Raw genomic sequence first — 17,119 nt, 5'->3', positions numbered from 1 at the left:
TAGGAATAGGGATGGGATTATACCCGCAAAGTCACTGTGAGTCTACACTAAATGGGACAAAGTGAGAAAGAATGAAGGGAGGCTGCTGAACTTCTTAGATCCAATAGGGCTAGACCACAGAGCTTTGGTTGCTAACATGTACTGATCTGCAAGGGAAGAACAACTCTGAAGGTGACACACAGACAGGGCTGTTGTTCCTACTGTAAGCCCAGAGAGCTAGGCTACTCCATCCTTGGTTTTAAATGGTGAAGCTGTCTTTCTAGATTTGGATGGTCAGGATGGCTACAATCAGTGCCTCAGTGGTGGGGCTATCTGCAGAACTATGATGGTGATGCTGCCCCCCAAGGAACCTGGAGAGCAGAGTATCCAACCCAAGAGGATTATTCTTGGGCCTTAAAATTTAATAAAATTTGACTTGCTAGGTTTTGAAATTGCTTGGGAGCTATCACACCTTCCTTCTTTCCTTCTGACTTCTCGATTTTGAAATGGAAATGTCTACCCTAAGCCTAGTCACAGTTACAAGCATATTTTGGAAGCACATAATTTGTTGGTTTTACACATTCATAGCTGGAGAGGAATTTCCCTCAGGACGAATCATACTTTGAATCTCATCCATATCTGACTTGGGTGATATTTAGATGAGACTCTGACCTCAGACTTTAGAGTTGATGCTGAAATGAGTGACACTTTTGGAGCTCTTGGGATTGTGTTTTGCATGTGATAAGGACATGAATTTGGAGGGGTGGGGGTGGCTAACAGCAGAATGCTTTGGACTAAATTATATCTATCTCCCACAAAATTCTTATGCTAAAGTCCTAACTCCAAATTCGAATGTATTTGAAGATAGGGGTTACAAAGAAACAATTATGGTTAAATGAAGTCATCAGGTAGGGCCCTGATGCAAGAGGATTGGTGTCTGTATAAGAAGATATACCACAGCATGCTCCCTTTTTCTCTCTCTCCCCACCTTACCAGAAACCAAATAAGCTACAACCATGATCTGGGACTTTTCAGCCTCCAGAAACATGAGAAAAGAAACAAGCATATGTTGTTTAAGCCATACAGTCTATGGTATTTTGTTATAGCAGCCTGAGCAAACTAAGATAACACACAAAGTAAATAGGACTGCAATAGATTTGGTATTTAAGGACTAGAAGTAGTATCCTTTGGCTTTTAAATCACTAAATTCTACCACCAATTTCCTTTTGCAACATTTTAAAGACCTTTTAGTCTCTTTAAGAGACAGTCTACCCTATTAAAATACTCAAAATTCAATTAACATGGGAAGGGATATTTTAAGAACACAAACAGAAAAAAATTTTTGTGCTCACCCCTGTGAAGGTAGGGTTCACAGAGCCTTGGCAGTTCAGTATGTGTTCCTCTAAGGTTGTACAATCAACTGGGTACTTTTAGAAACACAAGAAGGTCTTTAAAAAGACATTTATATTCAGTATTTAGTGTAAAACATCCTTTCCCAAACCTGCCAACAAGCCCCAGTATATAACCACTGGCCACCTGTTCTTTGGAGATTGCTTTTGCATCATTACAAGCAAAGAAATCAATAGTAGACCATTGATTTGGGGAAGAGACAAGACTGCATGGCAATAATACATAAAGTTAGTCGAGCACTACTTCTTAATTGTTCTGAAAGAACAGATAGTTCAATGGCCCTTTCTAAAATAGGCACTCATCCTGCATTGGTGATCTTGTAGCAATAAAGGCCCAAGATAGATAAGGCACCTAACTCCAATTGATGTAACAGCTCTCAAGTGGTATACAGAATCTCAAAATGCCTTGTTAGTCTCAATAGTAATGTATTAACTCAAATCCAGATGCCCACTCTGAAGTTTACCCTCAGCGTAATTTTAAAAGTGTGGGCTGGAGCACAGGGTCACTCTGCCAGGGCCACCGTACCGTCAAGTAGTATAGATGCTGTAACTGCAGAGAACAGCTAGTTGAAGGTCTGTTCCAAACATATATTCTGTCTTGACAGACAGGTAACGTCAATCTTTTACCTTAGCCATTAATTTACTAAGATACCATCTGGTCCTTCTAAGCCAAATTAACATGTAAAAGTCATTTAGATATATTAATTGGTTTTGAACCAATGAATAGAATCAGTAAAAAGGGACTTTGGGAACAGAGAATGTTAGTTCTTCAGAGCTTCGTATTTTTTAAAACTCTTTCACATGCATTATCTCACTTGATCCTCATCTCAATCCCATAAAGTAGATGGATTATCACTGTAAACATCTGAAAGTGGAGGAAATTGAGGCTCAAATGTTGTTGTTACTCTCTTAAAGTAACCTAGAGAAGAAGTAGTGGATAGTGAAAGAAATGAACACTTATCAGAGACATTTTGTTCTTTTTTACTCAAACAATAGCCTAATGTCTCACTCACTATTATTGACAAAGCTACTGAGTGGCAGAGCTAGGATTGGAACCTCAATCTTTTGGACTTAAAAGTCCATACTTAAGGGGGCTGGGAGTAGTGGCTCACACCTGTAATCCTAGCACACTGGGAGGCCAAGACAGGTGAAGTTGCTTGAGCTCAGGAATTCGAGACCAGCCAGCTCAAGGGTGAGACCCCATCTCCATGAAAAATAGAAAAATTAGCCAGGCATTATAAAATGTGTTTGTAGTCTCAGCCACTCAGAAGGCTGAAGCAGGAAGATCATTTGAACCCAGAAGATTGTTTGCTTGGGCAATAGAGTGAGATTGCCTCAAAAAGGAAAAAAAAAAATCTGTATCTTATTAATAACACTGATGAAACGTATGGCTTATTGTTATAGTAAATATAACTGGGCAAGAATTCTTTTTTTTTTTTTTTATTTTTTTTGTAGAGACAGAGTCTCACTTTATGGCCCTCGGTAGAGTGCCGTGGCCTCACACAGCTCATAGCAACCTCCAACTCCTGGGCTTAAGCGAGTCTCTTGCCTCAGCCTCCCGAGTAGCTGGGACTACAGGCGCCAGCTACAACGCCCGGCTATTTTTTGGTTGCAGTTCGGCCAGGGCCGGCTTTGAACCTGCCACCTTCGGCATATGGGGCTGGCGCCCTACCGACTGAGCCACAGGCGCCGCCCTGGGCAAGAATTCTTGATGTAGAGTTTTAGCTGTCTTGAAGTAGTGGGTTGTCTAGAATGAGCAATACACATGTAAGAAGTTAATAAGTGACATAATGGACAAAGTGCAACTATGAAGTCAGAGATATCTATTTTTAACACTACTGCTTGTGATTTGTGTGGTCCTAAACAAGTTAGTTTACCTCTCTGAGCCTTCATTTTCCTCATCTATCAAATGGAGAAAAAGATATTAACCTCATAAAATTGATGTGAAGATCAAATTATGTAACAAAGTTCCTGGCATATCAAAAAATATTAATTATCTCTAGAAATCTGAGGACGGATAGGTAGATTAAGAGCCTCTTACTTGGTAGAAGATAAAGATGTAAACACGGTTACAGGTAGCCCTTGGAAATAGCTGCTGTTCGAGGTTTACCTACTTAAGATGACTTCTTTGACTTCTAGAAGTCCAAACTCCCAAAGGATTTTTGTTTACCTATACCTCAGCATGCAGTATGCTGTTGTAACTGTCTCTTTACCTGTGTTTCCTCCTCTAAATAATAAATAAGCCTCTTGCTTATAATAGTAAGTAGGGGTAGGGTGGATGCTCAGTAACTTGCTGAGTGGAGGAAAGAAAGGAGGAAAGGAGAATGGATCCATCCTCTTAATATTAAAATGTGTTAAGATTAAAATGAGATTTACATTAATTTCTTACCTTGACTGCATAGTTATTAAGTGGATCTTTTGCATATGAAGCAGTATAGTAAACTGCATCACCTGCCTCACAACATGGTTTGTCGCTGGTTAGCCTGAAGTCTGACCAACTGTCCACTCCAAAACGGAGCTGGTCCTTCTGCCCTGCCATGAAGAGGTCTTCGCATTTAATGGCCAGTTTCTTCAAGGCATCTGTATGAAGGCTTCGGATTTTACCCACCACTTCCTCCCGATTCTCGAGTCCTCGATAAAGTGCTTGTCTTTGTGGCTTCTGAATGCCTCGGCCTTGCCTACAAGAGGGACCACGCCGGCTGGACAAGGATTCCATGCTGTTGGAAAATCTATCCTTAATACTGAGAGTGGTTAAGCTGGAGATGCTATTTGCTGCTGACGGGACATGTCTCTCTTTGTGCAAAGGTCTCTCCAAGGAGTCGTAAGACTCAATGTCCAGTCCCTTGAGTTCATAGCTGATGGAAGAGCCAGCACTGCTGGCATCCCAGTTGGGGTCGATATCATAGGTGGGATTAGCCATGACACATAGACTACTTTCCATGGATTTTTGGAGGTCTTTGGAGATTGGTTCTGTATTGGCTCTTATGATCATCTTCTTTGGCAGTGGGGGTGGTGTGGGTTGGGAAGCATTAGGTGGTTCTGGGTCTGTTTTTCCCCCAAAGGCAACTGTATCATCCAAAGCTCCCTTGGGCTGCCGTGGATGCTTGGGAGGTATCATGGCTGCTCTAGATTGCCCTGTATTATTTAAAAGGAAAACAAAAAGAGAATAAGTAAACTTTTCAATAGCATTTCATAATTGAAACTTGAATAGAAATGAGTGAAGAAATGAGTCATGAAAATATAAGAATTAGTCAATGCCTTAATTCAAAATGGAAAAAGAAAACAATCAAAGAACAAATACCTAAAAAATGAAGATATGAATCTAAGATTTGGTGAGACCAACAAAAATGCATAACGTCTCACTCAGCATTTCTTTGCCAGAGGAACAGGGCAGGGTTTGGGCAATGGGCTTTGTTTTCAAAAAGGAATCCAGACTTTCCAGTCCTGCCCCCAAGAGTACTGTATTCACAACACCAGAATACTAAGGAATGACAGACACTCGAATATATTTGCATTGTGACAGAGTAGAGATGATAACATTATAGATAAAGAAAATACTTGGAAGCATTATTAAAAACAGAATTGAAAATAGCAATGGGTCTATTAAAGGCTCAGAAGATACTATTCTGTTCTTAGCACTTGTCATTTAGATATATGTACATATATATGAATAAATGTATCACTTGTCATGTATATAGCATTTTCTAACACATGAATACAATTTCATAAGCCATGTTATTTTAATTCACTATGAACTCTGACATTGCTTAAACTAGTCATGTATAAGATTCCCATTACTGTGGCAAGAGAACAGTATATGTGAGCAATCAACTGCTGTTCCAAATACTCATTCACAAACTCTTACATGATTCAATTTTATCTTGGGGGGTATATACACTATGGTTTGAGAGATGGGAGGTTTGAATATCTTTTACAGGCCCTAGTTAGAGAACTACTCATCTATGCTTAGTTTTCAGCATTTATACTTAGAAGAAGTTTAAATGCATACGTGAGTGTTCAATTACATCTTCAGGGCTTATAATATAATAGGGAAGGGACAGAGTCTCATTTTGTCGCCCTCGGTGGAGTACCATAGTGTCACAGCTCACAGCAACCTCCAGCTTCTGGGATTAAGCGATTCTCTTGTCTCAGCCTCCTGAGTAGCTGGGACTACAGGTGCCCGCCACAATGCCCGGCTATTTTTTTTGGTTGTTGGAGTTTGGCCAGGGCCGGTTTTGAACCCGCCACCCTCAGTATATGGGGCTGGTGCCCTACTCACTGAGCCACAGGCACCACCTGGGGACATTACTTTTTAAAGACAGAGAACTATAACACGAAACTTGCATAAAAGTTACTAAAATTAGTCATTTTATTTTTAAGATGAGGCTTCTACTCTGTGATCTCAAAGTTAGAGCATAATGCTCTGTTACGGGTTGAATTATATCCCCCCAAAACGTATACAGAAGTCCTAACTCCTGTACCTGTGAATGTGACCTTATTTGGAAATAAAGTCTGTAAATGTGATCAAGTTAAGATGAAGGTATTAGGGTAGACCCTAATCCAATGACTGGTGTCTTTCTTTATTTTTTTTTGAGACAGAGTCTCAAGCTGTCACCCTGGGTGCAGTGCTGTGGCATCACAACTTACAGCAACCTAAAACTCTTGGGCTTAAGTGATTCTCTTGCATCAGCCTCCCAAGTAGCTGGGAACATAGGCGCCTGCCACAACACTTGGTTATTTTTTTGGTTACAGTTGTCATTGTTGTTTGGCAGGCCCGGGCTGGGTTTGAACCCACCAGCTGTGGATGGCACCCTAGCCTCTGAGCTACAGGTGCCAAGCCAACAGGTATCTTTGTAAGAAGGAAAAACACCACGTGAAGACAGAGACATACAGGGAGAATACCATGTGATGACACAGGCAGAGATTAGAATGATCTAGCTGTAGACCAAGGAATGCCAAGGATTGATGGCCATCACCAGATGCCAAGCAGCAAAAAGAAAGAATTCTATCCAATGTCTCAGAGCTGTCCCTATTAATACCTTTCAGATTCCTAGTCCCCATAGCAGTGAGAGAATATATTGTTGTTGTTTTAAGATACCTGTTTGGGAAACTAACGCATACTCCTACTGATGATCATACAGAGTAGAAGCTACTTGATGGTTGGGTGGATAATGAATAGAGTGTTAAAATCATGTGCTTGAAGCAATGCCAACAGTAAATAACGATATAAATTGTGATTGTAATAATAACATACAGTCATGAATCACATAACTATGGGATAAGTTCTGGGAAATGCATCGTCATGCAAACATCATAGAGTATACTTATATAAACCCTGATGGTACAGCCCACTACACACACAAACTCTATTGGCATATTCTATTGCTCCTATGCTACATTTTACAGTTAAATCCTACAGCATGCTGCTGTACCAAATAGTGTAGGTAGTCATAACACTATACTATTTGTATATCTAAACATAGAAAAGGTATAGTAAAAATACAGTATGAAAGATAAAATATGGTAAACCTGTGTAGGGCACCACTTAACCATGAATGGAGTTTGCAGGACTAAGAAGTACCTCTGGGTGTGTCAGTGAGTGGTCATGGTGAATGAATGTGAGGGCCCAGGACATTATTGTACACTACTGCAGTTTTTATAAACAACGGATACTTAGGCTACACTAAATTTATATAAAATTTTTTCTTTTCTCAACAGTAAATTAATCTCAGCTTACTATAACTTTTTGGCTCTTTTGCAATAACACTTAAAACACAAAAACATTGTACAGCTGTGGAAAAATATTTTCTTTCTTTATATCTTTATTCTATAATATTCTATAACCTTTTTTTCTACTTAAAAATTTTAATTTTACTTAAAAAATTTTTTTTCATTAAAAACTAAGATACAAACATACATATTAGTCTATGTCAGGACCATCAGTATCACTGTCTTCTAGCCTTCACAGCTTGTTCCACTGAAAGGTCTTCAGGAGCAGTAACACACATTGAGCCTTCATCTTTTATGGTAACAATGCCTTCTTCTAGAATACCTCCTGAAGGATCTGCCTGAGGCTGTTTTACAATTAACTCTTAAATAAGTATATGAAGTACACTCTAAAATAGCGATAAACCCAAAGCTGCAGATGCTGGCATGGATGTGGAGAGAGGGGAACACTTTTACACTGTTGGTGGAACTGCAAACTAATACAGTCTCGATGGTAAGAAGTATGGAGAATCCTCAAGAACTCAAATTAGACCTGTTTGATCCTACAATTCCATTACTAGGCATCTACCCAGAAGAAGAAAGTCATTTTATCATAAAGACATCTGCACTAGATTGTTTACTGCAGCTCAATTTATAATCGCCAAGATGTAGAAACAACCTAAATGCCCATTAATCCAGGAATGGATTAACAAACTTTGGTATATGTATATCATGGAATACTATTCAGCCATAAAAAGATGGAAACTTTACATCTTTTGTATTAACCTGGATGGAGTTGAAATACAGTCTTCTTAGTAAAGTATCACAAGAATGGAAAAGCAAATATCCAATGTACTCAATGCTCATATGAAGACAGTAGCTGATCTAATAACACGCCCACATTAGAGAAAAACTCAATTCAAGTTGGGGGGAGAGGAACAAGGGAAAGGAGAGGGGGAAAAAGGGAGGAGATTAGTGTGCTACCATTTAATGGGTACAATGTAAGGGTATATGGCATACTTCTTGAGGGCAGGACACAACTCTAAGAGGGACTCTACCTTACAAATCAAATACTGTAACCTAATTGTACTCTCAAATTAACCTGAAATTAAAAAAAAACAGTAAAAATAAAACAATAAAAAGTCTAGTATAATAAATACATTAAACCAGTAACACAGTCTATTTTTATTTCTATCAAATACTGTGTACTACACATAATTACATGTGCTACACTTTGATACAACTGGCAGTACAGTAGATTTGTTTACACCAGCATCACCACAAACAGCCAAGTGTTGCAACATCATAATGCCTACATCACTAGGCAACGAAATTTTTTAGCTTCATTATAATCCTATGGTACCACTGTCATATATTCAGTCTGTTGTTGACTAAAACATCGTTATATGGCACATGACTTTATTTTTCAGTTGATGACCCAGACCTGTCAGAGATGAAGTGCCGTGGAGATGGCTGGAAGCAATGAACTGCACCACCTCAGATCCTTGTCATCTTTGCCTGACTACTGTGATGGTCTTCTGTTATCACTGGCTCCAGTTTTGTTTCCTACACCACACTTGACACTAGAGATATATTTCCCCCCCCAAACACCAAAGCTGATTATGGCACTTCTCATTTAAATAGAATCCTGGCCTAAAAATCAAATCCAAATCTTCAAGCGGAACAAATAAGTCTTTCACATCCTGGCCCTGGTACACTTGTTATAGCATTTTTCAATGGCATCCTAAGTCACAGCAACCAAACTGCTTGTAGTTTCTACAGCACTCTTGGCTACTTCATGCTTCCTTTGTCCTTTAAGTCTTTGCTCATACTGATCTTTTTCCATGAATAGTTTCCCACTCCTCTCATCTTTAAACATTCTGTCTCTGGAAATCGTTCCTTATTACCCTCCCCCAAACTAACCTCTCTTTCCTTGAGATCTCAGAAATATTCCTGTGAACATTTCTAAAAACTTAACATTTGAGTTGTACCCCTCTCTCTGAATTCCCTACTGGTTTGCTCATTGAGGGCATGGCCTGTGTCTCATTTGTATACCCAGGGCCAGTAAAGACTCTGGCTGAGAGTTGAACAAAGTAAATAAAAATCTAGAAACATGAACCTATTCTTGCCTATTCCAATATGGGCCCTTGAAGAGAGGCTTTCTGGGCTGCTGTTTTCTACCCAGTTCTCCAAATTAGAACAAACAAGAAAAATTACGAACACAGGAGAAATAGAGAATTGTTAAAGTACTTTTTTTTCCTTTTATTATCTCAGAACTGGCAAGTGAGGTCTTACATTAGCAGCTCCTTACTGCTTATCAGAGGAGGTAAAAGATGGCTGATCATGCTATATATTACCAACTACAGAACAAAGTTCAAACTCCTCAGCAAGTTGATCAAGGCTCCCTATCTTATCTACCACTATTTCTCAGCAACACTCCACATGAATCATTCACTTCCTGTTCCTTTAATATGATTCATTAAAAAATTTTTTCCTTTTTACCTTAGTAAAGGTATTCTGTCCTTGGCCCATCTCAAATGGTCCTTCTCTACTGAAGTCTTCCCTACTCTTTTCTCCTCTACCTCAAGTTGTAAGCCATTACTTTTTCCACTGTGTTCCTTCTGTGTTCTCTCAGAACTTTCTGTTCTTTTTTTTTTTTTTTTTGTAGAGACAGAGTCTCACTTTATGGCCCTCGGTAGAGTGCCGTGGCATCACACAGCTCACAGCAACCTCCAACTCCTGGGCTGAGGCGATTCTCTTGCCTCAGCCTCCCGAGTAGCTGGGACTACAGGCGCCCGCCACAACGCCCAGCTATTTTTTGGTTTGCAGTTCATCCGGGGCCGGGTTTGAACCCGCCACCCTTGGTACATGGGACCGGCACCCTACCGACTGAGCCATAGGCGCCGCCCAGAACTTTCTGTTCTTAATAGAAGAACAGAACCTTCCTAATGCTGTGGCCCTTTAATACAGTTCTCAGGTTGAGAACCGCTGTATTAGAGCATTGTTAGCCTTTTATAATGTGTGTATGTTTATTACATTCCCCTCTGAAGCTGGTGTGTTGTGCAGCAAACAGCAGATGTACAGTGGCTGCCACACTGAGGGACAGAGAGTCAACAGAGTTGGTCATCATTCCAAAATGGAAATGGACATTCAGTGAAGGAAATAAAGATAAGTAACAAAGCTTCTCTTCCCAAATAGCAGGATAGGATCTCCTGGGAGTTAAGGAGATTTCCACATGAGAATCAGAAACTTATGCATTCCAAATGAAACCACAAACATTCCACAGCCCAAGCAAGTAGGTCAAGCCATTCTCCTAAGTTTGAAAGTGTTTTGTGTTTTTAAATTTTTTTCCTCCAAGAAAGACAAATTCTCCTAACTGAATTCCAATCATTTGGGTCAATTTTTTAAAAGCTTGGTATCTTAGCTGATTTTATTTTAAACTTTTAATCCTGAACATTCCTCTCAAGCCTCTGGGGCCAGACACCAAGCTCAGCTTTCAGCAGGCCTGATATAGCATCACATACTCTACATTTTTGTGGCATAGCAGCTCTCTTAACAAAGGGAAAAAGAAAGTATGTTTTAAATCTTGCCTTCCTATATGCTAAAAAAGTTCCTTTGGACAGATAATGTTTGGCTAAACCAAACTCAAAACTTAACTTTCTTTTCTCTATATATTTTTTTGCGGGGGGGAGGGGGAAAGGGGTAGAGTGTCACTGTTTTGCCCTGGGTTAGGTGATTCCCTTGCCTCAGCCTCCAGGCACCCACCACAAGGCCCTGCTAGTTTTTCTATTTTTAGTAGAGACAGGGTCTTGCTTTTGCTCAGGCTGGTCATAAACTCCTGAGCTCAAGTGATCAGCCTGCCAGAGTACTAGGATTACAGGCGTGAGACACTGTGCTGGTCCACTTTCCTCTCTTTTTGAGCTTCCCTGCTCTACCTCTTTACTTTGTCCCCACTTAAAAACGTTTCCGGATTGAAAGACAAGGAAGGCTCTGTATCAGGTTCTGAATATGCCTTGGTAATCATCATAATCTTAGGGTGCTAGGGATTAAAGGCACTCAAGAATAATCCACTTAGACAAAACTAGCATGCTAATGACTATAATTAACTCCTTATTCCAACAAGACATGAATGGCATCATTTTCTGGTTCATCTCTCTTCTGTCAACTCACAGGAAGCTACCAGAATGACCTTTTTAAAAATCCTAATTGTGCCTCTATTCAAAAAGTGGTTCTTCATTTCCTCCAGGTGAATGTTATACTCTTTGTGATCCTCTCCCAGACTCCTCTAGGCAGAAGCTTTCATTCAACCTTTAAATATCTGTATTTATCACACAGCCTCCTAAGACTCCAGCCCTAAGTCTCTCTCTCCCAAAGACCAGGAGTCCTTGAAGACCAGATTAGTATTCCTAGCATCTAGCCTGGTACTGGGGAGATAGTTGGTTTTCAATAAATGTTTGCTGAATTAAAGTATTAAAGCCCAAATAAATAGAACACATCTTCCTTATTTAAATTGTAATTTCAATCTTTGTCCCTAACCCCCTGTGCCCTCCCCCTTGACTCAAAACAAGCAATATAGATGAGAATGGAAAGGGAGAGGACAAAAGAAGAGATGATCATCTCCAAACTGGGAGACGTGCACTAGAGTTTATAGATAGGGATGCCACACACCACTACTGCACATCAGCTTTGTCAAGTGGCTTCGCAGTGGCTGAAGCTGGTACTTGCCGGCAAGCATCAGCGGTTTAGGAGGAAGGGTCTTAAGCTACCTTGCCATTATTATTGTGCTGGGGCCCATCATAGTCATATATAAGCAATAACTGGGAAACCACAGGGGATATCAACTTCATACCAAGCAATAAAACAAACCTAACCTCCAAAGACTTCTGGAGCCTAAAATAAATGGATACACAGACCATTTTAAAGTATGTCAGTGATAAAGCAGCTGAATCAATTTTAGTTAAGTCCTCATTAGTGGAAACCTCTCCAAAAATAAAGATAATTTATATGGGATAAGTTATCTATGTAAGTTGAATATTGTACTCTGTCAAGTAATTTTAGTACATGTAAACTATTTTTAAATGTAAATGTAGCTAACTTAGGGACACAGTTTATGATTTCTTTTAAAATAGAAATAACTACAATTTTAGGAAGTATAACAACTGTTCAAACAAATGTTCAAAACTGTTGTCAACCTCAGTTTTTAAAAAAACTTCCAGGGTGGTGCCTGTGGCTCAAAGGAGTAGTGTGCAGGCCCCATATATGCCAGAGGTGGCAGGTTCAAACCCGGCCCTGGCCAAAAACTGCAAAAAAAAAAAAAAAAAAATCCAGATAACCTAAAATTGTGCAACTCTTTAATCTCTGCTTCAAATCATTAACTTTGTAGTGTGTAGAATGATGTCTGCACAATAATTATTTGTTGAGTAAGTGAATAAACAATAATGTAAAGATTTTTTTAAAAGGTGGCATTTATAATGACATCATTCCATAATTACATCATCAGGCCAGCAATGCAATGAGATTCCTTTAAGTATATTCACTTCTTAAAATTTAACACTGACAATCAATATACTGCCAAAGGAAGTTCTGGAGACAGGAGACTTTTAAGTGTTTTCTTTCCCGGTGTGAGGTTGTAGCTTTAAGGAGATGCTCAAAGTAAATTAAAAATGTGACAGCATCTTATGGGGACATAAAAAAAGGGAACACAGGCATGGTTTATATAATTTCTTTCTTTTTTTTTTTTTTTGTAGAGACAGAATCTCACTGTACTGCCCTCGGGTAGAGTGCCGTGGCGTCACATGGCTCACAGCAACCTCTAACTCTTGGGCTTACGCGATTCTCTTGCCTCAGCCTCCCGAGCAGCTGGGACTACAGGCACGTGCCACAACGCCCGGCTATTTTTCTGTTGCAGTTTGTCTGGGGCTGGGTCCGAACCCGCCACCCTCGGCATATGGGGCCGGCACCCTACTCACTGAGCCACAGGCTCAACATTATTCTTACACAACACACATTAGGAAACCTGTGGATTAAGTCCCATATTAGAAAAAGAAAAGCCAGCTAGTTAATGGAGCACATAAACTGTGACTTGTGATTTTCCTCTATGAACTTTCCTGAGCAGAGCCAGATTTCAATAATCTGGTGATCTTCTAAAGAAAAACCCAAAAGTCATTTTTAGCTCATTAATTCAAACACATTCTTAACACCTACTGTGTGTTTTAGATAATGTGTTAGGTTGTTGGGACACAGAAAGAGGAGCAAGCCAAAAATCTGTTGGGTAAAAAGGAGACTTGATAGACCTTTCTAAAATGCAACGTACAGAGTACCTGGTTACAAAGTGAATGAAGGAGAGCTAAAGTCATCAGCTCATTTCTACCAGAGTAGAACTCATGATGAAGAGCCTAGCACTGAATCCCCGGGGAGGGTGGGGAATGTGGCATACTATGGAAGACCTACTCCATGGTGAAACCCTGGGATGTTTTCCAGGGGGCGCCTCCCCTCAGAGGGACCACAGCCTGTCCCCCCTCCTAGAGGCCACCAGAGCATCAGCAGAATACATGCCAACCTGAGTAATGCCAAGTGGCTGCAGTTTAAAGAGGACCATTTTTTTTTCTTTAGTTCTAAATGAGTAATTTGAAGTTGGGTCTTTTGCTGAATGCCAGCACCTCATCTCAAGACTATTTGTAACATAGCAACCACAGGTTTTTTTGGCAGCCAAAAAGAATAGTTTTTAACAAACTCTGTAGTAACTCTTTAATTGCTGGAAAGAGAGGGTTTTAACTGCAAGTGGGTTATTTACACTACAGTGTTAACTAACTCCCACCCAGAAAGCAGAGACATAGGGGATATAAGAAAAGAGAGAAGGTAAAAAGGCTAGTTAGCAGGGTGAGGCAGAGGGACAGAGTCGGTCTTTCACCAGGGGCTGAGAAATTCTCAGCGGCCACCCCCTTGGCTGAAAATTGGCTCTTGTGCCCCAGCCACAACCAGTGAGGGCCAGTTCCGGGTAGGGCCAGCCAATCCTGAACCTCCTAAGTTACCTCAGTCCCTGTGTCGACCAACCCCAACTCGGCCCTGGTTTATCTTGGGAAAGTTACTTCCGCGTTTTAAACCAAAATGCATCACACCAAAGAATATAAAACCTACTTTCTTTTCCACCTTGTGGTCATCCTCTGTGCAAAGCACTGCCGGAGGCACGGCCCGAGCATTTGCTTCAATAAAGTCACTCCTTTGTTTTTTGCATGTGTGTCTGGTGATCTCTCAGTGGCAGAATTTGGTCATAACATTGACATGCTCCTTTTATTATTAAGCTGATAATATAGTCAGATATGCCTCATTAAAAAAAAAATGAGTGATCTTTCTTCTAGACATTTTGAGATAGACATAAGACACACAGGGAAAATATTGAAGGTCTGATTAAAAAAAATTCTATCATTCTTTGGGAAATCATTGTGGATCAGTGGTCTCATACGGCCATCAACCAGAATAAAACTATCACTATTCTGGAGGTAACCTTATTAAGGACTTGCATAAAGAATAATGTGATTTTTGCACAACATATAAGATAACATAAATTCCCTAAGCAGTGTTGTCTTATAGAATTTTGTGTGAAAATGGTAATGTTCTATATCTGCACTGCCCTTTATAGAAGCTACACCAGCCCCATGTGACTATTGGGTACCTTAAGAAGACTGAGGAATTGGATTTTATTTTAATAAATTGATATTTAAATAGCCACATATGGTTAGTAGTTATCCTATGTGCACTGGATAGTGCAGCCCTAAGATCTAATAATTAACTCAATTATGAACAAAATAAAGTTTGCTTTATTTAAAGGACAAGAAAAATGACATATGGATTAACCCTAGAGAGTGACATGCTAAGGTAAAAAAAAAAAAAAAAAGGAAAGGCTTAAATCAGTAGCTTTTTGTAGGAATGGTTCTATCACAACAACTTTTGTTACATCAGACAGAGTACAGTAATGAAACTGCCTGGAGGGTAGAGGTCTAAAGGAGATTCAGAAGGAGGGTAATCAATGCCAATTCCAGTTAAGTTATTTTTTTAAATGTAGCTTTCAGAAATATGAAAGAAATGTAGGAATTACAAAACAAATCCAAACCACACCTTTTTGACTTGCTATAATTGGCAGATCTTGAGGAATTGGATCTGCACAGTCACATTACTTCTATTTGTCATCTCTCTGGTCCCTCTTAGCCACCTTGGGGTCCTGTAGGTCATTTTGTGTTTCACACCTAGGGGTCACTAGTTGTGCAGATAGCCCTCATTTCACCAGATATACATTTTGTTGTTTTGATTATTCAATGCCATTTCAAAAACATTTTTTTTTTTTTTTTTGTAGTTTTTGGCCAGAGCTGGGTTTGAACCCACCACCTCTGGTATATGGGGCTGGAGCCCTACTCCTTGAGCGACAGGTACTGCCCTAAAAAACATTTTTAATCCTTTTCACTTTTTTCTACATTTTCTAGTTAGCACATTGAGCATATTTGAAGGAGAAAGAAGAATATACTTTTAGGGAGAAATAAAAGCATTTCACAACTATTAAGCACTTCTATGTCCCAAGTACTACTTCTCCCACCAGCTCTATTTCCTCATTTTAGATGTAGAAATTGAAGTTCAGAGATGTTAAGTAGCCAGTTCACAATCTTGCAGGTGGGCAGTGACACAGCTATAAGAAGAGCTTAAATTTTTCTGAGCTCGCCACACCAATCTCTTTTCTTGCTAGATCATGCAGTTTCCTAGGCCCACTTTACAATGCAATTTTCAGAAATAATTCCACAGTAAAAATGTGGGTAACTCTGAACTTTCTTCCCTTAGTTTCTTCCATATCTGTCCATCTATCCTCTGCATTATTTAGAAGGAATGGAGGGAGGGAGGGATGGAAGGAAGGAAGGAGAGATAATGCAAGCAAACAGGTAGGCAGAAGGTTCTTATGGAATGGTTCTGGAATATTTAAAAGGATCTACAGCTATTGCATAAGAATTTTTCTTGCTTTTTACTTTGAAACACCATTTAAAAAAAGTTACTGAGGATTTAAATTATGAAAAATTACTCAAAGGGTAGTTTAAAACTGCGTGCAAATGATTTATTAAAAGTATTAATAAAGGGAAAGTTCCAAATGGCACCTAAAATACTTGTTCCATTAGCAACAACAACAAAACAAAAATTAGAATAAAACAAAAAAACCTCAGCTTAGAACTGACCAAGTCAACCCTATCTATTACATTTCAAAAAAAAGCAACTAACCATGTATCATACCCTATGGAGTCAAATGCATAGGTACTTAAACACTGAAGGAAAACTGGCCAACATTTTATGGGCATAACATACTTTTGAATGTAAAGGAAGTAGGTAAAAAGAAAGCTATTTTTCTGATAGGACATCTATAATGTAGTGTTTTTGTACACTAAGTAACCATAATGTTTTTAAAAGTCTTAAATTTTGTGTCTGAAAGTAGATGACTTAAAAAGGGGAGAGTAGGAGGCTTTCCGTAGTTTACAACAATTTAGTGATTAAGAGCATTCTAGTCTACTGGCTAAGACCGACCAGGTTCCAATATTGGTTCAACTCTTACTGATTCTGTGACTTTGGGTAAGGTAATTTGTCTCACTTTCCTCATCTGAAAAATGGGAATAATAATTCCTAAGGAATAAATGAACTAATATATGTAAAGCACTTAGGATATTCATGGAGGCAATGCTTTATTTTTCCTACCAATCTTCTAATAGAGAAGACAGATAAATTAATTCTAATTTTGGCCAGAGAATTTTTAAAGAAGAGATGTCATAAAATACTATACAATTAGTAAAAGTTATTATATATTTTCCTGAGGATGTAATGAAAGAAATTTTGGTATAGTAAAAACATCTGATTATAATTCCTGTTATATTATGCTGTCCAAAAGAATACAATAAGTAGACTAAAATTTTCATCTTCTAATGTGCTTCATAAAATATATGAATGGAAAAAGTCCAACAAGCTGTTTGAATATGAAATCTATTTCAACTGGAAAATGA

The 17,119-nt window shown here is 39.2% G+C and overlaps 1 protein-coding gene across 5 annotated transcripts in view; it reads right to left on the bottom strand.

Annotated features, from left to right (window-relative positions):
- Positions 1 to 17,119, bottom strand: part of PEAK1 (pseudopodium enriched atypical kinase 1) — a 384,683-nt gene that overhangs the window by 30,986 nt on the left and 336,578 nt on the right. For all 5 annotated transcript variants that reach the window (XM_053593373.1, XM_053593370.1, XM_053593374.1 and 2 more), the window contains one exon: positions 3,778 to 4,523. In XM_053593373.1, the coding sequence (XP_053449348.1) occupies positions 3,778 to 4,523 (746 nt within the window). The remainder of the gene's footprint in view (positions 1 to 3,777; positions 4,524 to 17,119) is intronic.

The sequence above is a fragment of the Nycticebus coucang genome, chromosome 6, assembly GCF_027406575.1.
Source record: "Nycticebus coucang isolate mNycCou1 chromosome 6, mNycCou1.pri, whole genome shotgun sequence".
Classification (NCBI taxonomy): domain Eukaryota; kingdom Metazoa; phylum Chordata; class Mammalia; order Primates; family Lorisidae; genus Nycticebus; species Nycticebus coucang.
This window is presented reverse-complemented; position numbering and strand designations above follow the sequence as displayed.